General features: G+C 41.4%; 1 protein-coding gene across 1 annotated transcript in view; it reads right to left on the reverse strand.

Moving 5' to 3' along the window:
• LTBP1 (latent transforming growth factor beta binding protein 1) overlaps positions 1-16132 on the reverse strand; it is a gene marked incomplete at both ends in the record, with an annotated part of 198370 nt that extends 182238 nt beyond the window's left edge. The window contains 3 exons of the mRNA XM_080615803.1: positions 1563-1851; positions 14971-15041; positions 15681-16132. Of these exons, the coding sequence (XP_080471929.1) occupies positions 1563-1851; positions 14971-15041; positions 15681-16132 (812 nt within the window). The remainder of the gene's footprint in view (positions 1-1562; positions 1852-14970; positions 15042-15680) is intronic.
• Between the last annotated feature and the right edge of the window lie 11498 nt (positions 16133-27630).

A 27630-nucleotide genomic window follows, 5' to 3' on the forward strand; every position in this document is an offset into this window, starting at 1 on the left:
GGATAAAAAAAAGACAGTATACGCTACAGAAATCAGTACTGATAAGACAGGAATTGTCTGGCCTCTTTGTACTGATATGCTGTATTGCACTTTGGGGGGCTAAAGCAGAGTAGGCAGGTGCTGAGGGTTAGCAGTCCTGCTGGTCAGGATGGGAAGGAGCCATAAAAAGCCTGCTGAATTTACTGGTAATTCCCCCTTTGTATTAGTCACTTCAATAACCCTTGCTTCACTGATAGGAATGAAACTGGGCTGAGAGTACTATAAAACAATAAAATTGGGTAGCAATTTCTCTGTCCTTGAAGACTGTGGATGTATTTGTTCCTAAAGCCTACCCTGCCCAATTTCTACCTTTCTCAAAGAACATACTGGCTTAGGGTTTAGGACTCCAAGGGAACTCAGCTAAGTTCTACTCCCTATTACACAAGACATGTACAAACCCAGTTTTGTTTGTGGCTCCACAGTTAGATGAACTAGGACTTGGAACTGGAAGGGTTTAAGAGGAAAAAACCTTACAGAGAGTTTACTGGACAACAGCAAACATCATTGGCAGTACCCAGTGATCTCAGTTTTCAGCTTTGAGAAGGGGTGGCAGGATGTACTTTGGTGTCAAAAGCAGGCTTCTATGATCACACACCACCCTTCTGGGTTTGTTTTTATATTTTTGGCCACAGAAAACACTGTTTATTTCCCAGTCCTAATTATCTTACTCCAGAAGCTAGAAGCAAGATGGACTGCACCCTGCCTACAGCTATCCAAAAGCAACACCTGTTAGAGGGCAGAAACACTTTTTTCACAGAGTCCACCTGAAACTAGAAGGACAGTACTTGGCAGCAGACACCCAAAACTGTCCACACTCGACTGCCACACCTTCTGTGCATCTCCCTACACCCATATCAAACACAGCCCTGAATCAAGTTAAGGTCAGACACATTAATAAAAATATCATCATAGGGAAATTTCAGGCGCACTTGAAGTATTTAAACTAATGAAAGCAATATCAAAGTCTGGCTAAGTCACCAGCTACTGAAGAAGGAGAGAAAAAATTCTCCAACAAGAGGGGTGTTTCCTTGCTACTTATGACAGGCAGATACAACCCTGAACCTCAAACACAAGCAAGCAGAAGTATCCACTGCAGTAGAGCCATTCACACTTAAAGAAAATAAAATGCAAATGGAAGAAACCAGAACACAAGCACCAAATCTTACTCTCTTCAGCTTTATGAGGTGCCAAAATTCCATGTTAGACTGTTCTAGACTAAACTCAGAAAGTCACTAATATAAATTAAGAATGACTCCTCTGGAATTAGTACAGCATTGTCATTCTAAGTAAAATAAAGTTGACTGATATTATAGGATATTCTGTTCAGGTGAAGAGATCTGGCTTATAAGTAAGAGAAGTTTAAAGATCCACTGAAGTCTGACAGTTAAAATAAAAGTCTCTTCAGAAAAAAAAAAGGAAATCTGTGAAAGTTTCCAAATACAATGATTTGAAAACACTTGCAAAGAACAATGTTTTGTAAAAATAACATAACGGACTTCTTTGAAAGTAAAGAAAACACTTACTGTGGTTGCATTTGCTGAGGTAACCCAACAGGAGGCTTCTGCTTGATGGTGAATGCCATCTGAGTCATAGGGCCAACCTTCGGTGGGACCTGCACCTTCTGAGAGAAGGTCTGCTGGGCGGCCTGCTGAGGTATGGGCCATGGGGGAACAACAGGGCTCCGGCCTCCAGTGGAAGATGTGTCTTGCATGACTGTATCCTCACAGGAATTTCCTTTTGTTCCTGGTTTACACACACAAAGCTGCGGTCGCAGGCACATCCCTCCATTTTGGCACGGTGGTGCACAGTTAGCTAAGAAAAGATATTGTAAACAGCACCTGTGAACCAAAGCATGAAGAAAAACACAAACCCTCCCCACAATAAAAAAAAAAGTTATTAATTGCTAATGTTAATTGGAGTAGGAGAAAAAGCAACACTGCTAAGCTCCACAAAAGATAGTATACAAGGTAGAATAGCTTTTAAACTGCTTTCCTAAGTAAGACATGGACAACATTTTAACAACTTTGAAAAGTAAAATGCAAGTGAGCTAAAAAATAGGAAATACTTGAAATAAAAAACCCAGTTATTTGAAATCTTCCTGTTAGTGGCCTTTTACACACCCCTTCCTTTCATGCATCCTCCCTCCCCATACTTGAACAACCAAACTGCATTCAGTGAAACAACATTGTGCAGATTATAGAATTTTACTACTGATCCAGGCTTGGATTCATTCTATTACTATCTAAAATCACAGATCCCCTATAGATACCTAGCAGGAATACTTATGGTCACGTTATAGATGACAAAAATGATGGAGAAAAGTATAAAGTAATTCAATCTTTCCCCCTCTAAAACCCAAATGTAATTCCTTCCGATATCACCACTTTAGTAACATAAGAAAGGAGACACAAACTGGTACTATAAAGACATAGCTGCACATAGGATTTACTTTCTTTGAAGAAATAAGCAGGTGCTCATGATTATCGCAGCTAGCTTCTATACATTCTTTGTACCACCAGCAAAAAGGGAGCAGATTCTTCAAAAGACAATGCACTTTCAGATACCTGCCTTCAGATAGGAGTAATTACACTTCATTGCTGTATCCACTGACTATAGAAGGAGTCTGTATAATCAGCCTAGACACAACACCCAGCTCATAGACCTAGCAACACAGCATCAATTCCATTTTGAGCGAGAAATCTGGAGAAGCAGCAAATCCCACAAAATTAAAAAAAAGGGGGGGGGGGAAGGGAGAAGCAAAAGTAATTGCTGAACATATGTACACGTAACACTGCAGAGGTATGCCTAATTTGAAGATTTACTTTGGATGCTTAAACTTACAATGCTACCATATATTTAAAGAATGTTAAAATAATAAAGTTAACAAAACAATTCTCTTACCCAGAGAACACAATTGAACAGTAGAATGCAGTTCTAATTAAAATAGCAATCAAAATAATTTCTTCATTAGTCCCATTAGACATGGCATACAAAGAAGCATTTGTAAGAATCGCTGCTGAGCTACTTTACTCCTACAAACTTTGGATATTGCTGTTGGATATTGTTCAGTTTGGATCTTTTAACTCAGACAAAATTATATGCCAGATCATAAAGTCTACAGGTTTTACAAAAATAGGTAAGACCATATCTTAAACTATAACATGTGATTCTGCACTGTATTCAAGTATATCCAACCACACAATTATTCTATTCTTTAAAAAAAGTCAGTCCACAGCCCTCATCCAAATAAATTTGAGTACTTGGCACTTAAATTCATTTTAATACATACATTTCTATATAAAAATAAAGCACACAAGCATACATATGAAATAACTTGTTAGGATGGGACTGTGTTAATTTGAAGAACTAGTTTGCCAACAGACAATACCATCTGATACAAATACATCATGAATACTGTCTGTACATGACACCAGAGCTGCTCTCAATTTTAACTTTGCATGGGGTTCTTCTCACATGTAATTCCCCCTTACATGTTTTTCTGCAACATCTCTCCTTCCCAATACCACGTAGCTGAGCTAGCTTAATTATGTACTATGCATCTCCCTGGCAACAAAAAAGTAATCATTTGCTTACTTATATTTCCGTTTATTTTTCAGGCTATATTTTGTCTCTGCTGGAAAGCTGAAGACCATTTTCACTGTAAACTTCAGCAGCTGTAACTTTCACTGTAAGCTTACAGCAAGCATATGTTTTAATATACAAGCCGACTCTTTTTTCCACCTGGCTTTTAAAACATAGATTTTGCTAAGAGTAAAAATTTGCTTATATGAACATGACTGAAATTAATTATACCTTTGGAAAATAGAGTCAGGAGAATAATAATAATAATTATTATTATAAATATAAGAATATTGTTTATTATTATTTATTATTAATATTTATTATTAATATTATTTTATAAGAATAAATAAATTTGAGAGTTTAAGGCTCATTGACTTTACAGAGACTCCAAAATCCGAACAGTGACCCCATCATGCAGGTTATCTGTTAGAAAACGTGCAAAGATCACAGTGAGACAGTTTCAGCACAGAGATCTTTAGAAGATTATCACATAAAAATTACTCTTAAAAAATAGTCAGGATTTTCAAAAGTCCCATTTTTACAACATTAAAAAAATCAGCAATCATACTGGACATGTATTTCTGGAGATTTATGGACATGCACTTATATTAACCTCCAGGCTTCTTAGCAAGCTGCTTAAAAAAAAAAAAAAACAAACACAGCAGTAAGCTAACAAGACAACCCCAGAAATCAATATAGCATAACATCCACTCTGCTAGGACACCGATTATTGTGCATCTCCTCTCTCAAAAGTGAAGTAACAACTCACACACACGCAAAAGACAACCCTAAGAAAACCACAATTTTTTTTCCTCTCACTAAGAACCAAAGCTGTGCTTCAAAAGCCTAAGAAAAATCAGGTTTTCACTTATCAAAGTGAACATAAAACTGCAATGAATTGAAAACTATGTAGCTATTTTGAAATTACATTATCTTTTTTTACCAAAACTTCTCAGCTCTACATACACACAAAGCACATGAAACTCCACAGGACAAACTGCATTACTCTAGCTGGCCTTATAACAAAAAAAGCATCAGCAGATCCAGCAACTATGTTACAAAAGACCTATTTTTTCTCAGATCATGTGAACAATGACAACGGGTCAAAAACCTGATCCATTAGAGCTTCACAACAATGCACTCTTTGATTGAAGTTCTTGATTGATGTCGTGTAATATAACACCACAAAATAAGATTTGAAAAAAATAACTTTTTTTTTTTTCAGAAAGACTTTACATTTTAATTGACATAATACAGCAGTTTGGTTTTAAGACTGTTTAAGACAGCTGCAGCATGCCAAATCTATGACCTAATTATTCTGTGTGAAGGCAACAATAATGGCACATCTAACTGCAAACACCATTATTTTCCATAAAGCTAAGTTTCCAAAACTTGCACCATGGAAGCATCAAGTTTAAAACTGAAAAGCGGGGCAATATACTCCTATTAAAGGCAATAGGCTTGCTCCTATTCAATACAAAGAGGTCATGACTGGAAATTCAAAATGAAGTGTGGCAAAGATGCAAATAATGAGACTAGGCTTAGTAGGTCAGATCAAAGATCCACTTAGTCTCTCTAGTCTCCTCTCTTCATTAATTACTGAGGTGGATGCTTTAGGACAGGTGTCAGGACAGGATGACAAGCAGTAAAATGTTGTACCACTACAGCCTTCAAGAATTAAGGACTCAGCAGCTTTCTGAGCAAGAGTCCTGGTTTTGTGTTTAATAGCCCTCAGCAGATTTTTCTGTCAGAGTTCAATGATCTGCTTTTTGACCCTGTTATTATCTAGCACCCAAACTTGCTATGCCAAGAAACTGGTCACATTGGAAGGCCAGGATAGACAACATAACCAACATCCCCCCACTTTCCAGAAGCTTTGTAAAGGAACACAGGGCCCTTTGAGGATGGTTTATGTGTTTTAAGACCATGCAGTCTACATCTACTAAAAATAAAGCTATGGTGCCACATTTGCCTTGGAAATCCCTCCATCACAAAAAGCTGAAAACATTTTCTGCAGCTGTATCTCTTTTATGCATCTTTCCCTAATCAACTACTGCTCACCACCATCACAGACAGAATAGCGAATTAAAGGGATGAGTAGCAGTCCTGGTATGGTTGTATTTACAACATCCCTTCAGAAAAGCAAGTATGAAATAACATTACCATCAGGCTTAAACACACCCCTTCCAGCACATCTATATGCCGCTTCGGGATTGATCTACACATACACACTTCACAGTCCATGGGTTCCTGTTATATTTTTTAAAGAGTATATAAATATTTGCAGGAGCTAGACCTAAAATAAAAGGTTTATAACAGTTTAAAAATATGTAATATTTTAAATCTTATACATGTACAGAACATATTTATGTTTTCATATACCAAATTAAGCATAATTTATAATACTAAAACCATAAGTAATAATATTATCATATAATGAAGTTTAAATTGAAATCTCTTTTCCAGACATTCTGGAAGACTCAAAACACAGGTACAACTCTGCTTGTCATGGGAAAACTTTTCTGTTCAATTCCTCATAACTCTTGAATTAAGATCATTAAGATCCAATTCATATGCTAATCACTTGGATTTTACCTTGATTCACTTTGTTCAGACAGTAACATCTCATTTACAAGTTTATTTCCTTGTGTCTCTAGATCATGTGGAGGATTGAAATGCACAAAAATGTACTTTTCAGTGAGAAACAGTAAAGAAATTTAAATGTCCCACAAGTTTCCTGCACCCAAGTTTCTAACCTTTCAGCCTCAACTCCACCTTTAAGCATCTCTTATCAAGCAACTGCTGTTGGCTAGTATTTAAAACATTCACAAAAGTTTTTCAATGTCATTCCTAAACCTCTGATACTTTGATACGAAAATTACACTACAAGTGTTGTGAACTTGTGTTATTTCTAATGAGCCCATCCACTAGAATTTTCCTTTCTGTTTCCACATAAAATTTAACATACCTTTTTTCCCCTCCCTCCTCTTGGCCACATAGTCAAGCATCAGTTTAGTCAGAATTCACTGACTTCCAACAAATTTCCTCACTATACACATTGGCACAGTATATATTAACTTCTCTCATAGGAGTATATAAATCCGGTCAGACAAAATACATGATGGAGGGCAAATAACAGAAAATCTAGTAATTGGAAAGAGATTGTAAGTGTGGAGCTATTTCAGATTCCAGCATATATGGGTTGCGAAATGATGCATGCATTAAGTTTACAGAAAGGGGGAAAACCAGCAATATGACATGAACGTATGTGTGCTTACAGCAGAAATTTCAAGTTCCTTTACACACAACATAGGAATACTGTTAAAGGCAATATTTGCAATGCCTTTCTTATTTCATTAATTCAAGATTTCTATTCTCCAAGCACACAAGAAAACCAAGCCAAAGCTCGTCTTGGTTGAGTGCGCATCCTAAACAAAAAGTTGTGATACAAAGGCACCTTTAACTCCTGCTATGTTGAAAGACAGAGTGACGATCCCCTACCGATTCCTAAAGAAAAGCAGTGAAGCAATTTCTTTGAAGAGCAACAAGCTGTGGGTTCCAAAAGGAAAGAGGCATATTCCAGTTTCCCTCAGAAAAATCTGAATACAGTGCTGACATGCTGGAGAAAAGCAAAGTTTATAATAGTTTCCTGTTCTCCAAATTAGCTCACTGCTTACTTTTATACTTTTATTCTGGATACCATTTTCAGTCTTTTAAGTTATTGTTGGGACTGAGGATGCAACACTGGAGACTAGAAACCCAACAGCTAACTGAATGAACATCTGGTGCTCACCACCTAATGCTTTTCTGAGGATCTAGCTCTCCATCTGGGTATCTCTAAACAGTTTTCAAAAGTTGAATTTTACCAGAAATATATCCAACAATTCTACACATTCACTGGGGGTAGGGAGGAAAGAAATTTGTGAACAAGGGTGAGACAACCATGTTGTAAGACCATTGTATAAAAAAGGTTGATAACATTTAAATAATCAGAACAAATGGCATTAACCACAGAAAATCTGTATGACCTCTAGACTATTAATGTAGGAAGTACTACAACCATCTGCGTCTTCCTACACAGAAACTTTGTTTTTATCACAGCTATATGGATTGAGCGAATTCTTCCCCTAAATATATTTCAAATAAAAGCATGTGCCACTGTTGGAATTCTTCACTGATCCACTTCAAAACACCTGATGCATTTCCACACTGGTGTGGACGGCTACATAAACATCCAAGAAAGGAGGGAAACAAAACGCAATGCTTTTGGCATATATATTTCCTTAAAAACAAACATAAATTGGAGTTGCTCCCTTAACCTAGTGAAAACATAACATACTTTATTAAAAATATTCTCAATGTACCTACATAGCATTATCACTAAATGCCAAGATTTATCAGAACTGAATAGCAGCTATACTGAAATACTTCAAAAGCCTAACTTCAGACACATTATTTTATCCAGCATAAGAATACAACATGCTGTTTGATACTTGACATTTTCATTCATGTTGTATTTACTGGAGTTTTATATAAATACTTGTTAGGCTGTACAATCTGGGAGACATTTACATGAGATGGTAATTGTACATATTCTGACAGTACAAACATATCACATGGTAGAGATCCTTCTATCATTTCAGTATCAAAAAAAAAAAAAAAAGAAAAAGAAATTAAGAAATCATTCACTACAGAATGGACTATGGACTAAACCAAGGAAACCAGCAGATTTGCATGCTACACACTGTTCTTGCTTGCTGGTTAACACTCCCATTTGCAAGCCTTTCAGTTCTCTTAACCCTTCTCATTATAGTGCTTACTCATTTTGTTACAAAATACATTATAAGAAATACGCAGGAAACTGAACAAACTAAGAAAAACTCAATAAAGAGACAACTGAAAATTTTTAACTGCATGCAAGATTCAGACAACTGAAGCGTTACAGAAAATACATACCAGAGAAAAGGCTATTAATCATACTAGTCATTAAAATGCTAAGAACAATAAAATTTTTCCTAAATCCAACCAACCCTCAATTAGAGTTCACCAATTAGTTGAGCTTCTCTGAAAACCCAGGCCTTATCTGCCATCTAGAGATGATAATAATAATGAAAAAAAAGCTTATTTGAGTTATGAAAAATCAAATCTTGCCATAGGACACAAAATCAATCCCCATTTATCAGGAAGCAGCTCTGCAAAACTCTAGGTTTATGCAGGGACTACGATGTGCATCTCACAAAAAAGAACATGGAGGAGCAGAACTATTTTTAACTCTGTATTAAATGAATATCTCGCCTTGCTAACATGTAAAACTCTTCTTCCCCTCCAGTGTGCAGTCAGAAATGCAGAGAAATGCCAAACTTTGCTTTCTTTCTGTAGGCAATGGAAGGGATTCGTTTTCTAGGAATAAATTCGGCTGAGAAAGTCAAGTTCTGGTGCTTCTAAAGGCAGAGTAAAAAAAAAAAAAAAAAAAAAAAAAAAACCGAAAAAGATAAGAAAATCACAAAGTAAAAACCTCAAAAAACCCAAAACCCATGAACACTCCAAGAAAGCACCTAATACAGTTCAGTCTCATACTGGCATTCACTCCATGTGACCAGAGTACACCTAGTCAAAAATAAAATACTAAGCCCTGAAACACACATACTGTGGGCCTCAGGTCATCAAAACTGAAGGCTTTAGTCTATACACCTGCTTCTGTTAGTCCACACTGCATACTAAGGTAGACAAATCCAAAGGTAAGAATCTGAATCCTGAATTCTCCCCATTTCCTAGGGACAGTAAGTTAAAAATAAAGCACAGCATAACCCCCACTGAGGGCTAACAAGAGCTTTCCTACTACAAAAGCCAATTTATTCCCTGTATATGAAATTCAAGTTTTATTTATGTACTACAGTAGCCAGTACAGCAGAGGCAAAACCCAGCTGCTCAAGTAACGGCTTCCACTTTTTTCAATTTTGGAACGTTTAATAACAACATCAAAGAATAGATTAAAAAGGGACTATTGTATAGGTCAGTTATATGGGGTCAAAGTAATTACGTCTCTTTAAAATTGAGACATTTAATTTTGATTTGGACATAATTTGAAGGAGTTTGATACTGCTTTTACTCAGATGATGGTCTTAGAATGAGAAGAAACATTTGGAGAGAGTATGTTATAGTTAGGCTTTATATAAGCAATGTAAATAAACAGAACTTGGTAAAACTCGAAGCCACAAAACTGATTAAGCACAAGCCTCAGAAACCATTTATCACCAGAAAACCTCCATGAAGCACAGCTGCAAACATTTGAAGTACTCAGTTAAAGTGATCCTAAATACCACCATTTCTAAGCGCTGAACTGAAGACAGGAATAGAGCAGATTCTGAGCAACCAATACTAAAATATTTAGTGTCAAAGTTTTATATCTAATTAGAAGAATGATGTATGCTTCCAAGTCTGCAGGTCTGGATCCTAAACCTGTATCAGAACAAGACCAAGGCATGCAACCTTTCCCTCCCCTTCCCCAAGAAAATTCAGGAGCACAAGCTAAAAGCAATCAAGGGCATGTTCCATCCAGGTCTTGGACAACTAGGGGTCTAGGACTACTGGTCACACTGTAGAGTGCTCTTGTCCTGAAGGAGACACAAAGCTGTAGCATGCTAACTCAGCAACAACAAGAAGTAAAACTCTGGAAGCTTAGGAATGAGATGGCTCAAACTGCATAGTAATACACAAGTAAACATCATGCAGATTCAGGAACTGAACAATGGGGACCCTTCCTCTGGGCAAGTATTAGCACAGCTTTCTAGTCTCCTTCTCCAGCAGGAACACTTTACTGTTGTATATTTTCTTATTCTGAAAAATAAATTAACCTTCTTTAATTAAACTAAACATTTATCTAATATTGAGTCAGGAAGTCTTTCAAAAAGAAATAAGAAGATAATCTTCTAATTTAAAAAAAAAAAAAAAAAAAAGGATAACAGACTCTTATTTTCTGATGACCTTTCAAGGTGCCCGAGCACATGACAGATAGGAAAGAACTTCATGACCAAACTCAAAGAATCCAGTCCAGCTCCAACTCCAAAATCCTCCCCTTATGCCCATGCATGGAATACATAATACATGCATGCACACACAGAATATCTTCAGCTAATAAAGACACAAGATCCTTTTTCTCTTAATTGACAACAATGGTGTACGTGGGCTCTACATCTACACAGATTGTAATTCCTGCCCCTATGTGAAATTTACTCTAAACATAATCCTGCAAAACCCACTTCCTCACCTGTTTGTCCCATGAGCCTTTCTTACACCTCTACAATAAGGAGCTCACGCTTCAGTATTCCATTAACAGGTAACTATCTCCTTCCAACTATCATTAGTTAATTCTCACCATTATGTTAGTGAGTTAGAATTCCTTCAGGCAATGCTGTTTTTTTAAACCATCCAGTTTGTGAGAAGACTCACAAACAACTGACATTAATATTCCAGGCAAAATATTATAACACATTTTATAAAGGGGTTACTATTAAAATCAGGTGGTTCTTTTAAGTTATCAAATCCTGCATACAGTACATAATTTCTTCCTTGACTTCCCAACATGAAGAACAGCTCCTTGCAATCATTAAGAAAACAAAACCAAAACAAACAGAAGGGCATATGTTGTAGGAAGTAGTATTATCTAATAGAAATTTAGTTGCAAGTAACAAAGTACAGGACAACAGTTTTCAAAGGATATACATGCAACTGAGAGGCAGGAATTCCTAATTTCCAGTTTAGGCCTTCCGAACAGTTGTTACAACTTGTCCAAGTTCACATTTAACCTATGGCTCAATTTCCATAAATGAAATAAATAATAAACCCCGCACGCTTTAGGTTTTATTTGCCTTACAGCCATGTTATAGGGTTAATTAATGTTCGTATAATGCTTGGATTATGCAACAAGTACTAACAAAACAGGATTTCTCCAGCCTTGGGGGTACTCCATTATTGCATTTGCACAGATCACAACCTACGATAACTATGACTGGAAGACAATCTTTGTCATAAACCCTTTCACATGCTTATAACTTTCAAAAGTGTTTATTGCTGTAGCTGATTTTTTCCCACCTTTGTCTTTACCCAAAGGTGAATGTTGGGAACACTTCAAAAAGGTTGGTTTTGATTGTTAGACATCATTCTCCCAGTGTAAAGCAATTCTGAATACTTTTATGACTTCATCTTCTTAATTAGAATGATGCAGTTCTTCGTAAGCAAAGTCACATCAAGTTTGAAAAAAATGTTCTTTAGATACAACTTTACAATGTAAAACTGAAATATGAGGCACAGAGAGGGAAAAGCCTATATGCTCCAAATTGGATAGGGTATATACTCTCACAAAGGTAGCTCACAGGAAAACAGGTCACCTTCTGGGACAAACCATCATGCTTCCAAGAGAACATGAATACTGTAAACACAACAGGCAGTTCAGCTTCAAACCAAAATTTGAAGGTAGGACTTGAAAAGTCCACTTGCCTCCTCCATACAGATGCTGCCCTCTGACCACAACAGAAACATTTCAAATACCCCCTGTTGCTGTTACTGAGGGAATGTGATGCAGCTGCTACTGCTCCCAGCCAGGCTGCCACCCACCTGAGATAGAAGTCCCCAAGGGAAGGGCAGCCTCAGCCATAGTCCCATGCATGAGAAAACAGAACTAACAAAGACCACCAAGACAAAGGGAAGGGGAAGATTAACACAGCCAGGGCTGCAAGACCATACCTCTTCCCTTCAACCGCTTTTTCTGTGGGTTACCAGCAGGCTTATTCACACAGGTGCAGCAGAGCAGAAACACATGCTGCTTGTTCTAGCCTGGGATTACACCTGAGCTAACAAGCCTCGCTGATCAGAGCTGGCTCTCAGCACTCTGGTTCTGGAAGCACAATGCAGACAAATGGAAGTTGGCTCTGGAAAGTGCCAGAATGAGTCTGGGGTTTATTAGCTCAGGCTTTGCACCATTCAAAAGAATATAAACCGGCCCTAGAGACCAAATAGCTTATTAAAGTGATACTGAACCTGAGCTAATAAACCCTGACAGGTCCAAATGGACTCTACACAAAGCCAGCTCAGGTGTGTCTGCATCTGTGGCACAATTAATCCACAACTGCAATAATCCACTCAAAACTAACTGAGAGTCCACTATCTGAATTTTTAAAAAAAAAAAAAAAAATCACTTGTTTTTGCTGGACACAAGGAGTTAATGTTTGTTCAGTTGTAGGATTTCTGTTCTTCTGAAAGGATCATCAGGAGGTTCCAGAAAAGGAGATAGCTGGCTTTTATGACTGTGAGACTAATCTTCCATAACTAAATCAAGTCAATGCTATCTCATGGTTTGCCTAAGTTACAAAATAGACAACTTCAGTACATTTAGTACTTCCCTTGGCTTGCCAAGAGAGCGGTAAAACTCAGAAGATCCAAGCCAAGTGTACTATACCACTGCGAGGATGTACCAGAGTAGCATCAGAACAGGCAGAAAAAATATTTAATGCTAAGGAGAGCCCAAAATCAGAGACACAAAATGAGAAAGAATGGTCAAAGAGAAAAATCACACACTTTTAACTCTTTTCTCTGCTACTCTATTCCTCCAATCACTAAATGAATGAACCAAGTAATTCTTTGGTTTAGATAAGATTCTACAGCTATCACATAAAAACCTAATTGTGTGACTTAGTCCTTACTGAAGACCCTAAAACCAGACAGGAATTAAAAAAATTAAAAAAAAAAAAAAAAAGACAATAAAGCGAACAGTTGAATGACAATGGAAGAAGTAAAAAAAAAAAAAAAAAAAAAAAAAGACAAACCTTAAAGGACAACAAGCAAAGAAAACACAAAAACTGCTTATTAAAAAAATAGTTTAAAAGGATGAAACTTGAAATGAAAGTTACTGGAAGACAGAAAGAGAAAAAATATGAAAATTTGGCTGGTGTGTATTCAAAATAATGAAAATAAAATTGGTTGACAATAGGATTTCAGTCAAAATAACTGAAATACAGTTTTTTAATTAATATCCTGAAATTATTAAGAGGTTCCATTGACAGTGATTGGGCTTTCAGCTAATGGAGGTGTTTAGTAAGGTTTGCGATTAGCCTCAAAACACCACCATAAACTGAAGGAAATAATTTTAGTACTTGTACCATGTGTTAAGCAAAAAAGCTGACTAACCTAACACAGCAGCATGTATTTCAAGCTGAAAATGCTAATTTCCTACCTTAATTTCATCTTAAATTCATGTCTAAGTTGGTCAGGGAAATTGTAAAGTTTTGTCTTTAACAGCCTACTGTAATAAAGTCTTTGCTTCTTAGCAACAGTTCCATACAGGTCAAAGGTACTTGACCTTACTGAGGATTATAAATGTGATTGATCCCTATTGTGAAAAATCCCACACAGGGACAAAAGCCACTACAAAAAAGCCCAAAGTTTGCATCTTAAAAGCATTGAGCATTGTTTACAATGTGATACCCCAAGCCTCAGGGACAGAAGTCTGTTCTAATGAACTAAAGTGATGTCCCAAGAACTTCCCAATATAGCGGCTACCTAAAGGGGTTTTCTGAAGAAAAAAAAACGTATGTCACTCATCTTACATGACATCATGGTAATGGTAACATCACTGCCATTTAGCCATTTACAGTCATCCTGAATCCTGCCTAAATTAGTAGAGATGCTTTGTCTTTCACATTAGAAAGGTCAACACGAGTATAACTGCATTGACCCTGTGTTATTTTATGCACATATTTTGTGTTTGTAGGTATCCCAGTAAAGGTACATCACAGGTCCTTCTCCAAATCTATTTTTGACTTGTTCAACGCTTCAAAAATTCCACACCCAAAGCACAGTATCTTCATGCAAGCTGCTGCTGAAAGGACAGTATGGGGAGATAACTCCTTGCTCTCCACCTGTACTCCTCTGGCAGGTTCTTTACCCTATTAAGCCCCCACGTTCAAAACAACTCCTAACACCCAAGCGCTAATGTGTGGACTTTCACCACAACAACTAATCAAGCTATCTCCAAAAATGCCACTATCTGTGCTGACAAACATAAGAGGCACCTGTTGCTCACCCTTTAGCAAAGCTGAAGATTAGAGCAAGGAGGTGTTTAGGGATGAAAAGTGTTAGCGATGCTGTGGGAGGGCTGAACAAGCATGCTGGTAATCCACACCAGTGCAGCGCAGGCGGGATCTGTAACTCAGCCAGCACCTCTTTGCCCACAGAGAGTATCAGCACCCATCACCTCGCCACATGCCAGTGCGGTTCCCACAAGTACCCCCGCTACTGGCCTCAGTGGTGCCCCCACACCTCATCCCAGCCCCCTCGACCCACACAGCTACTCACGTTTGATGCACCTCTGGGAGCCCGTGGCCTTGCTCCAGCCGTGGCAGCACTGCCCCCCGCAGACATTGACCCTGCAGGAACAGCAAAGAGGGACGAGGGTCCGGCGGGGCCCCTCTCGGCGCCGCGGCCGCGGCCGGCCCCGTTTCCCATTCCCAGCCGGGCCGCGGGGCGGGCGCTGGGCAGCGGAGAGAAAAGGCGGGAAGAATCAAACCTCCCTGCGCGTGGCTAAGGAAAGTCCTTGCCCGGCACCGGCTGTGCCTGGGAACGCGGGACGGGGCACCCCGAGCGCTGCCTCCAGCGGCGCAAACCACAAAGGCGATGGGGCCGCAGCCCGCTCCTGGCAGGGCTGAGGGGAGGGCGCGCGGGCGGCCGCGGGGCCCCTCGCGCGCTCGACGCCTCAGCCCGGGACCGGCCGCCAGCTCCGAGGGGGGTGGTGGGAGCCGTCCCCGCACGCCGCCTCCGGTGCCGCGGGAAGGCCGCGAGGAATAGGCCGGTTCGCAGCCAACCGGGCACCGGTAGCGCCTCGGTGCCCTGCAGGAGCCCGGCGCCGGCTGCCGCCTGCCCCTATGCCCTCCTTGGGAGGAGGCGGCAGCAGCGACCGCGATAGAGATATTCGGGGCGGCGGGGAGGCTGCGGGCTGGCAACACCGCCTCAGCCGTCCAGGGGAGAGGGGGGACGCGCAGGGCACAGCGGGCGGGAGGGCGCCTTACCCCGGCAGCGGCGGCAGCTGGTGCTTCTGGCGGAGGGACAGGCCTGCGCTGCTGTTGCCGTGGGGGCCCGGCTGCGGCTTGGGCCGCGAGCTGAAGCTGGCCGGCTTGGTGAAGGAGGAGGAGGCGCGAGCGGCAGAGTTGGGGTGGACCTGCCCGGCGGGGCTCAAGCGGAGCGGGACACCCGCGCCGCCCGGCTTGCTCATGCGCCGGGTCCGTTCCAGGGTGCCGCCGCTGTAGCGTGTGTTGAGCTGTACGTTAAACGTGCGCTGCTGCTGCTGCTCCCCCCCGAGGAGGGTCTGGCGCTGATGCCGGCTGCCAGTGGAGCCCCCCCGGCCGGGCTGCAGAACGTACGTGACCCTCCTCAGCTTGCCCTTTTCGGAGGCTGCGAGCGCCGGTGAGAAAAGTGCACAGGCAGTGAGGAGGACAAGGAATCCCCATCCGAGCCGAGCCATTTCCACTGCGGGACCCCTACAGCCGCCGAGCTTCGCGGACCCCCAGTGCAAGGGTTTTCTCCTCCTCCAAAGAACGCCCGTGTGCGACCTGCGCCCTCGGTGCGGATTCCTCCTCCGCTCGCTGCCCCCCAACCTGCTACCGGCGGGAAGGGGGGTAGGGGTAAAATAAAGCCTCAGGTTCCTCCCTCCCGCCCCCCAAACTGTTAGGAAAGTTCAGCAAACACGTCGCCCCGTGGAGCAGGAAAACATCGTTGGAAGAAAGGAAGCGGCGGGTGCGAGCCGAGCTGCGAGCCGGAGCGGGAAGGGAGGAGGAGCAGCAGCAGGGGAAGGGTGTTTGTTGGAGGGGGGTGGTCGCAATGCGGAGCAGATGTTTCGGTTGCCGGAGCTGCCAGGGGTCTGCATGCGGGTGTAAGAAACGGTCTTTAAACCACTCCGGGCTGGTAAAACCCTTCTGAAGAGTTTCTCCGCGAGTGAGTGTGTGCAGGAGGAGATGGGGTGCTCCGGTGCCGGCCCCACGCAGCCAATCTGGCCGCCGTGACGTCAGGCGGCGCTCCTGGGGCGTGGGGCCGGGGCCAGGTGACAGCGATGGGGCCGGGGCGGCCGCGGGGGTCCTGGCTCCGCGCAGAGTGGTAGGAGCTCCGCACCGCTCAGCGAGCCTCGGGAGTACCTGGTTTAACTTAGGGGCGCCGGGCTAGGTCTGCCCCTGGCACCGCAGCACAGCTACCCCGTGCATCAGAGGCAGCGTACCTCTAGTTTTGCAACAGCATTTCTATTCTATTTTAATGGAGGTAAGGCTTTAAACCCCCGAAAGCTTCATACACGTGCTTCACTTTTTAGGTAGGAACTCGGTGAAAGCACTTACGTTAAAAGTAAGCACGTTCATCAACTTCTGACTGATGAGAGTCATAGGTTTGAGATTGCTCTTAGGGGACATCCTAGCAGGAATAGGAGGGATCACATTCTTGTTTTTCTTTATGTTTGTGAGGCAGTGTGTTTGCCTAAAGAACAAAATACAAGCCACAATTGTACGCTTGGAACTAATACACAAGCAAAACTGCCTACGTTTTTCTCCAGTGTGTCTTGACCGATGTCACCCTTTAGCACTCTAAATAAAAAAAGTTCACAAACAGAAGGTTACATCTTTTAAAATACTCAGAAGCTGATGTGTCCAAATTCTTTCCAAGAAACTTTGCAGAGAATCAAACAGTTTGCAAATCCAATATCTTGGAAACCAGGTCCTCCTCCCTGCGTTCTCCTCTGCTCTTTTCCAGAGCTTTAAGGACACTGACCCTGGCTCCAAACTGATGAGATTTTGTTCTTAAATTCTCTTGGTGCAGCTACACAGCCGGGACAGGGAGCAGGAGGGTTTTACATTGACAGGATTCCAGGCAAGAGCCAGTGTTAGGAACACAACGGTCCCTTCCTCCTTAGTTTTCATCTATTTAAAACTGCTCAAAAATAAATAGAAGTTTTAAATAGATGAGAGTTTGGAGCTTTCTATAGTCACAGTGTAAGGGAGCCACGTTGATGTTAAAGGCTTCTGCTCCCATGCCTTCAACGCTCTGAACTGAAACCCAGTATTTGAAAAGAAAATGCCACCAGCATTGAAGGCTTCTAAATCCACAGTGGGCAAAATTATAATAAAACTCACGGGTGGTTCAGAAAAAAACCCAAAACAGATAAAGCCCCCAGAAAGAAGCCCCAGCTTGAACATAACTAAGAAGTTAACTGGCTCCTCTTCAGCAAACATATACATCTGTTGTTTTTTTAACTCTGAAGACATTCTCAGCAACTGAACTGTTCACCCTTCTGAAGGCTTATTGTTGTCAATCCTGAGCATGCTAAATGTTTTTACAGTGTCGAGGGAACAAAAAATACCTTGAAACCAGAGCGGTCGTTTCAAGGACCACCTTGAAAAGGACTGAGGACTGAGTAAGTGGAGAGAAACTGATGTGGTGCTCAGGACTGTTGTTCCGCACAAGGCTGCTGTCCTTCAGAAGTTTTCCAGAATGAGATCACAGCTACGTGTGTGGCTGGGTTTGTTGAACAGAGGGCAAAAACTGCATCATTCCACAGCATAAGCCAGTTGCTTTTAAGAAATGTGGGGTTTAAGTCATGTCAAGCAGGGGGCAAATGTGGTGTATTACTGGCTACTGTACAGCAAATGGTAAGGGACCTCAAGGGAAATACAGCCACAAAGGTGGATGCCTTGCATAAAATGATCAAGGTTTAAAAACATTCTTGAAAAATTATTATCTGAGATTAATTGGTTGAGGTCAAACACTTCTCACAAATTTACATGGCAGATCTGACTTTCAGCATTCTCTTTTTTTCCTCTAACAAGGAAATCCACCCTTCTCTGTTTGTCTGGTTCTGGTCACTTTTTTTTAACTATTTTTCCTCCCCCATGTTTGGAAGGTTTTGGGCGTTAGGGGCTTGGCTGCAGTAACATGTTGGGTTAGCTGTAGAAGTTTGAGCAGCTAAAAGAGAACACTTCAGTGAACTGCCACTGCAGCCTAAAGCTCAGCTAAAAATTTCTTCATAAATTTAAGTCCTGCTGCCAAAGGACAAAAAGCCCATCTGTCCAGCACCAAACAACTAGATACTGGCCTTTCAAGGACAAGCCAGGTAGCTACTAAAGTTCCTGAGGATCCTCTAGTAAATGGTATCACTGCTTATGAGAAACCTGCTCTCCCCACCTCTTGTGGTGTACTGAGTCTGCGGCTAGAAACAGGAGTCAGACCTCACACAACCTATGAGCCACACCATTCTCTTGAAGAAGGCTTGGAAAAGCAATTCACGCTGTTTCAGTTCCTTTCCCCCATGGTTTGTGACTAAAGGGTGAACACAGGGAAACAGAAAGAATCATAGAATCATAGAATAGGGTTGGAAAGGACCTGAAGATCATCTAGTTCCAACCCCCCTGCCACAGGCAGGGACACCTCACACTAAACCATGTCACCCAAGGTCTCATCCAACCTGGCCTTGAACACTGCCAAGGATGGAGCATTCACAACTTCCCTGGGCAACCCATTCCAGTGCCTCACCACCCTCTCAGTAAAGAATTTCTTCCTTATATCCAATCTAAACTTCCCCTGTTTAAGTTTTAACCCATTACCCCTTGTCCTGTCACTACAGTCCCTGAGGAATAGTCCATCCCCAGCATCCTTGTAGGCCCCCTTCAGATACTGGAAGGCTGCTATGAGGTCTCCACGCAGCCTTCTCTTCCCCAGGCTGAACAGCCCCAACTTTCTCAGCCTATCTTCATACGGGAGGTGCTCCAGACCCCTGATCATCCTCGTGGCCCTCCTCTGGACTTGTTCCAACAGTTCCATGTCCTTTTCATGTTGAGGACACCAGAACTGCACACAATACTTCAAGTGAGGTCTCACAAGAGCAGAGTAGAAAGGTCCTTAGTCTGTATATCTTCCACCAGAGGGGCAGCCCTCTGGATGCTCTACTGTAAGGGCGTAGCTGAGGCTCAAGAGGATCAAGCAAAGAACTGGCTGGAAGATTGGGAGCATGATGAATGCTGGTAGCAGAACTGCTGCCTGATGAGATGGCAGGGTTCAAGGGTTGAAGGCTTGATGAACAGGGGAGAAGCCACGAGAGTGCATCTGCAACAAGAACAAAAATAGCATTATTCAGACCAAAACAAAAGCAAGAACTAAACTGCTGTATATGTTTTTGTTCAAGTCTCATGACTTTGGGGCCCATCCCATGAGTTGGGCGAGGAAGGACAATTGGTTTTGAGCTGTCAAAGTTGGCAGCTCTCAGACCTCCACAGTTCTTTTTCAGCAAATAAAGGAAATGAGACAGGACTGTGGCTCCATATCTCACAGAGGATGTGTCTGGTGTATGGGCTTGCCAGAACCTTCGCAGGACACTTCAGGGAAGATGGACATTATGTTGAGGGTGAAGTCATCTTAGCACTGATGATCACTCAGCCTTCCTATGCAGCATAGTGCCACAGTATATCACCCTGTAACCCCATGTCCAGGTTAGCCAGGCAGTAAATTCAATGATGGGTAATGCCCAATGTGTCAGGCTATGGGGCCAACAAATGGCTCTGTGGTCTTGTAGATCCACCATGCAGCAAGCCATAGCCTGCAAAGAAAGCTGGGTTGGGAGCTCACAGTTAACATATTTGAGTTTGACAAGGTTAACTGCTGTGTTCGGCCCTAAATTTGGCTATAAAAGAGCACTTTCACAATAGTGTAGCTCCGTTAGCTTCAATGATATTACTCCAAACTTTGTCCAAGCTAGAGGAAAAGCAGCCTCTATAATTTCTTGTGAGCTGAGAATCAGCTGGAGACCTATATCTGCTGTTTTCATTTTCTATACTATACAAGTATCTGCAAAAACACCCCTGTATTTTGCAGTCAAAATTATACCCTTAGCCACAGCTTTGTACAGGTAACATGACTCTAGAAGGCATTTCTTTTGAACAAATGAGAATAACTTCGTTCCATTGGAATCAGAGTACAGGAAATAAGTAATTGACCTTTGTTATGTCACTAAAGTATATAGCACACATGACTGAATACATACATGAAGTACATTTGCGGAGTAAAACCATGTTGATGTTAGTATAATTTCCACAGGGTATTTTTTTGAACTAAACTGCACCTTCCAACCATGACTGTTGTTTGTTCCCTCAGGCACAAACTGTAATTACGGTTTGCAACTAATATCCTGAGGTCTCAACAGTTCCTGAGGTTTACCACATATAAATATTAATAATGCTTCACAAAAACACAAGTCCTGCTCACTCTGTTCATGTAGGCACTTATATTCACTCCCAAGGAACTCAGATAGTCAGACTAGTCCAGACAGATGCATGAGGCTTGGAAGGGAGCAACTTAGCTTTGCTGAACCCATTCACTACTGGTTGGCCTTCCTTTGTGACTTAGAGATCCGTAATGATCAACTTTGGCATGTCTCTCTGTTTCCAGACTCACACTATACTAGCTTGGGTAAACAATCTTCTGCCTCCCTCTGCTTGGATTTGCTACCATGAATGCATCTTTGTAGTGCCTTCCCCAGCACCTCCTCTGAAAGAAGTCATCATCTCCCAGAGCATCGTTATTGCCACTGTGATCAAGCCTCTACTGCATTAGGCTCTATAACACATATGCCAGAAGATGAATCGGCTTTTCTGACTGGGAGCCACAAGGTCCTGAAGCAGACTGTCTTTTCAGGGATGAAGGAACTGAGATTTAGAGCTTGATCTGTATATGAATTCATATCTTGGAGCAATATGAGTCCTATGTAGCACTGGATGTCTGAAACAGTCAGATTAGCATGCGGATAAGCCAGAGCTATAAGTCTGGATGGGAAAAGAAGACTGACTAATGGTAGTCAGCGTAATGGTCATCACTCCCCTCTGGACTGCTACAACAGGAGTTTGCCAAAAGGCCTTTTTCCTTTTTGCATTAAGACACACTGAAAGTTGGATCCATCTGTCAGAAGTCTAATGCCAGTCTATCACTACTGACCAGAGCCATACTCAACAAAATACACGCTTAAGACAAGTAGGAGCTGGCTTCTTTTCAAGTTGCTGATGTAACTGTCATAGTAAAAGAAGTTGTGGGGATTTGCATAGTCTTGGATTTCATTCCGTAATTCCTGAACTAGCAGAAATCTCAACTATTTGGCAGTTTCACAGTTATCCGTACATACATAAAATAACTGATTCAGAAATACAAATTTTTTTTTTTTAAGATATGAAAATCTCCATACTGTGCTGTTAAAATTATTATCCTCAAGGAAATAAATATATCTTATCTACAAAACAATTAAAATATCCATTGAACTTTTTTATTACACTGTTCCTTACAATTGCTTTTTTCTTTGTACAATCCCATGCACACTAAAAACAAATAAGGTGCAGAGGAGATGAGGTGGAAAGGACCACAAACAAGAGAAAATACATGTAATTATTTCACTTTACCTTAGGAGAAGACATGTTTAAACTAACACATTCTTCACAAAAGCAAAGTAAATATTATAACTAAAATTTGAAAACTCTCGCAGCATGTCTATGTCATATGCCAAGAATACTAACCTCTACAAAAATAAACTTCAGCAGTGAATCCTGATTTTTCACTGTTGCCCTGTGTGCTGCTCAAACTTACGGAAAGCTGTAGGAAAATTGTCTGTGTAAAGTAAAGCCCTTCTGACTTGAATTAGCATCAAAGAATCTCTCAAAGATTTCATAATTATACATAATCCAGGCAGACCAGCTCATCAGCATAAGTGGAAGAGAAGCAGACAGAAGTGGTAAGAGATTATGGAAAGAGGAGCCATGGCTCATGGAAACACCAGCCACGATTACCCCTGAAGCAGCTGCTTAATAACCTGAAAGGTAATGTTTGCACCCCCTTATCTGTGCTTGGTCTCCTCTTCTGACAGCTTAGGATGATGCTGGGTGGGCGGCTTGGTTATCTACTGTGTGCTTTAACCTTGCTCTCCATGTCACTAAGAGAAACACAGCCCTGCTTAGGATGCTGTGCTTGAAACTAGAATCTGAGCTTTACTGTCAGGGTAAACAATTGTTTATAGACCAGCTGGGCACACAGAGCAGCAGATCCTGGCTCTCTGGATTAAAAAAAGGATATAATACTACTTCTAATGATCCATTTGGAGCAGCTCCCAGACACACCAACGTTAGAGGCTGGGAGTATGTGTATAGGCCCTCTGTCTGCTGCTGGTTCAAGGTTTGTGGTGGAAGGTGATGAAATGAAAATTACAAGCTTTTTTTTTAAAAAAAGAAGTAGGTAGGGAGAAAAATGCTGGGCTTTCATTTCAATCACTTTTTCTCCAATAGCCAAATGTGTCTGCAGAGGTGTTTAATGTCAGTCTGCAGTGTGTCTGTGTTTTACATCAGGATGCTTGAACACTGACCCTGGTCTGAGCAGGAGAACCTCTGAGGGTCCCCTCCACCCTCAGTTATTGTATGAGTCTGTGATGAGGTGTGGCATCATGCCTAACAAGCAGCCTCAGGTGAAAACAGGCACAGCTCATGCCCATTTTGGGTGGAACAGAAACCAGTTTCAAGAAAGTAAGCCTGCAGGGTAATAATGTGCAAGGCTTCCTGGCATAGGGTGCAGGTGGTAAGGAGCTTGAGGACTGGAAGAGCTAGGACATGCCTGAAGGGATGAAACAGACCCCAGAAAAAGGCTACACACCTGGGCTCAAACATAGCACCAGGCACAGCCTGAACTGATCTTGCCACCAGGCAGGTTGTAACTAAGAGTACTGTAGAGAGACACCAGCCTAGCACAGAGCCTCACCTGTATTTAGAGAACAGAAATTCAGTCTGGCCTTATAGCAAAGAGGCTTAATTAAGAAGGGCATGGTAGGGGCTGACAACACCAGATAATTAACACATGGTTTATAACTAGTCAAATCAAAATTATGTGAGTGGCTACTTCCAAAGTACTGTAGCTGTCCCAAATAGCTTATGAGATCCTGAGCGAAACAAGCATGTGGAGTTCACAGGAAGCCAGTGACTTAATTAGTCCTTATCACACCAAGCCTCACATCTGATTCTTAGTTAAGGGCTTTTTTTCTGAGGCAGGATAAGTATGTACGGCAGTAGATAAGATGCTGTTGTAGTCCTGAGCAAATGGACGGCTGTGAGAAGCCCTGTCCCAGAGTGGTCTTCCTGGGACAGAAGAGAATGTGGGAAGGACCTGCCTAGCAGTTCCCAGCAAGAAGGACTGTGGTCTTAAATTGTGTGAAATGGACAACTACACTCCACAAAGGGGTGGAATAGGGGCATAAACAAGCAGATACACTGTTTTTCTCGAAAGGCTTCAATCTCTGTGAGCTACAATCAATGGAAAGACTTCCTACTGATTTTGCTGGTCTCTGGACTGAAGCCCATGTGTGGAGGGTATTTTGTGCAATGGCTTTAACCTACCTCAGTCTGTCACATCACCAGATCCTTTCTCCACTCCTGTTGGTTAGTTTTGCAGTGTTCGTCTGTTAGACTCAGGACACTGAGCCTGAAGAAAGGATGATTATGAAAATTATAAATGTGTATCTTCCTTTAACAGCTGTGTTTAAAATAAGTCTCTATAATTGTCAGATTGTTTTAAGCTTGCCATCATAATTTACTGCGCTTCCCTAAAGCAGTAGCAGATGAATCTAAACCACGCACGGCTTGTGGTGCTTCCACAGCATGCCCACATCACCCTGCTCTCAGACATTCCCGTGACGGCCAGCTGGTGAGTCACACAACCACAAGCCCTCATTGCTGGCAAGGGGAGCCCACCTGAGAGGCAGCCTTTCATTCCTTCCTTCCTTCAGGCACTCACTCACTTCTCCCAGTGGGGCTCTAGTCTCCGGCAGAGGCATGCTGATGGTCTCTTCAGAATCTTTCCGCACACAAAAGCAGGCACTCCTGCCACTCATCTGCAGACTGATTTATTAAAATACACAGATTTGCAGGGCAATATAATATCACATGCAGCAGATAGGAACACTATGCACAGTCTTTTCGCTACACACATCTGCATTGCTATCTGGAAATAACACAAAGATGTGCCTTAGTGCTAAACAGTCTGTCTGTGAGTTAGATTCTTGTTTGGATCACATGTAGTGGGGGTGTTGACTTTTAGCCAGCAGCACTCAGAAAATCCAGAAAATTGTTTAGATTCAGGATCCATTTGTAGATGAATTTGCTGGCTTTGTTCATATTAAAGTTTAAATTTTCAGGAAAAAAAATGGAGATGCAAGTTTCTATCCTTTTCTTTTAAAACAAGCATGTGATTTTCAAGGATCACTATTTTGACCTACCGGAGTATGTACAATCTTGAATTGAAAAGATGTAATCTGAAAACAAGAAGAATGATCTGTCTCTGTACAGAAGCTTCTTCTCTATTCTTATTCAGAGCACATTGATGGCCATCTCTGACATAAGATCAAATAATTCCTGTACTCCTTCTAAGCTCAATTCATCTGTGTTAGCCCTGATTTTCTGTGGGACTGTAGCCATGGCTGACCAGGATTAGGATTCTTCAGTACAGTAAGTTTGATGATTCCCAGCAAGGTCCCTTGCAAGAGTTTTTCAAGCAGAGTTGATTTAAAGGCAACTGCAATTATGAAAATTAGAAATTATGACTGCCAACTATTTAAATTGAGAGAAACCCTCACCAGTTGAAAGAACCTGAATAAAGACCATATGTAAGAACTAAGCATTGACTGGCAAAAACACCAGTGGGTTTTTTGAGTGTTTGCCAGTTTTGCTCAAGATACACTACATAATGTTCTCAGGGTCTGCAGGAATCTCTTGTGATTCTCTACAGTTAAGTTCATTAAATACTGACATTTTCAGCTCCAGTGTTTCATTAGGCTTTTGCAAGCCACAATCATTTAGTTTTCTAATCTTGTCATCTACATTACCATGTATCTTTTGAAAACTGGAATATATTTCTACTAAATTATTTAGCTCCGCTCAAAGATAGGACTCATAAATTGAACTTTCACTCCTACTACCTGTTATTATGTTTTATTAATTTTAAAATGAGGAGGGTTATTTTCTTTTCCCTCTGAAAGAACTTAAGATTTGTTTTTATTGCAGAGAGGATCAAGGTGATTTGACAAAACAATTAGGTAGAACAAAGTCTTTTTAAAAAACTATACAGATAGTTACTCTGAACAAAGGATTCGCAACAGCAGCTTAAGTATTTCCTCATAACATGAAGTAGGGTTTGTAAAACAAATAAGTCCACCTTCAGACCTTATGTATTAAGAGTGTTCAGAATCTGCATCCAAATCTCATCTCTGTACCTCTGTGATCTTCAAGTTTTCAGGCAGGCAGCACTTGAGGATTAAATTCTGCCCTGCTGTGGAGAAACTGGTGAGTTCTGCCTAACCTAGGCATGTTTTAGACTGCTATTAAGAATGCTAATCAGCACATTAGGGAAGTGGATTTTCCCCTTTCTTTTAAAACACGTTTGTACACACGAGCTGAGGCTGAACTTGCATTTAAACTACTGCTCTTTAGCAAGTAATTTTTTTGAATGTAACTCCTAAGTGTTTCCACAACAAATTTTTTTAACTGCCCATAATGTTGTCACCAGGCAGCTGGCTTATTATTCACACTTGGAATAAAAATCAAAAAGAGTTTTGACTGAATTCTTTAATGGAGCCTTTGTGAATGAGAATATGAGTATCGTATTGTTGAAAGAGCTACTAGGGACTCTCAGTTCCTCAATGCAGGGAGCATTTTTCTTTTTTTTTTTTTTTTTTGTGTGTCTACAGTAAAGGAATGTATGATGGTTTGTGCTTTGTATTGAAGATGAGTTAATGAGAGCATCTAGTTGAATACATGTGTGTTGAATACTCCATTAGCTAGTTGTCCTGGGTTCAGCAGTAGCAGTCAGTTTTTCTCCTTCTTAGTAGCTGTTGCAGCACTGTGTTTTTGACTTTTGGCCTAGGAACAAAGCTGATAACACCGATGTTTAGACTGACCAAGGACTTTGTGAGTCTCATGCTCTGCCAGGGAGGAGGGGGGGCCGGGAGGAAGCGGGGACAGGACATCTGGTCCAAACTAGCCAAAGAGGTATTCCATACCACAGCACGTCATGCCCAGGATGTAGAACTGAGAGTTCCTGGAAGGGCTGGATCACTGCGGGGTGGGGGCGAGGTACTGGTCGGTGAGCGGTTGTATTCTTTTCCTTGTTATTTCCTTTATCATTATTATTATTAGTGGTAGCAGTAGTGATTTGTGTTATACCTTAGTTATTAAACTGTTCTTATCTCAACCCATGGGAGTTGCATTCTTTTGATTCTCCTCCCCGTCCCTCCAGAAGCGGAGGGAAGAAAGGTGGGGGGGAGTGGACTTCGTGGTTCTGATTTACGGCCTGGGCTTAAACCACGACACTAGTTTTCACAGTAAAAAGAATCATGCTTTAAAGCATCTCTTTCCTTGCTCGCTGTGCAATAATCTTCAGTACATGTTAGCCTTTATCCTGTACCATGAAAGCTTATCTTCTCAGCAAAGGAGGCTTCAAGATCTCTCTCACTGGTAAAGTAGTTTAGCTCTATGCCAGACTGGAAAATTTCACCCTTCCCCAGGGGTAAATAAAATCCCTATAAGCAAGAGTTCAAGTCGAGCAAGTTCTTCACTAGTTACTCTTTCCATGACTCACATGCATCTCTTTTGCAGAATTTGTCCAGCTCCTTGTCTCAGAGATACAAGATCAGCATAACCCAAATTATCCTTTATAGACAGAAAGAATACTAACCTCTAATACTAACAAGACTAAAAGCCCCCTGCTGTTGCAAACCAAACTTTCCCTTTCCTCCTGCTATTTTTCTAGCTCTGGCTCTCTGATCAAAACAACGTGCTTACCTTTAAAGTTTTTCATACTTTTTGTTTCTAGAGCAGCCACCAGTCTTCCTAAACATTTGTCAGTCATGGAGATGCTCTTCTTTTCTTACACTATCTGCCTCTGCATTAGGAAATAATGTTCACATGTGATCAT

The sequence above is a fragment of the Psittacula echo genome (assembly GCF_963264785.1).
Source record: "Psittacula echo genome assembly, chromosome: 4".
In the NCBI taxonomy this organism is placed as follows: domain Eukaryota; kingdom Metazoa; phylum Chordata; class Aves; order Psittaciformes; family Psittacidae; genus Psittacula; species Psittacula echo.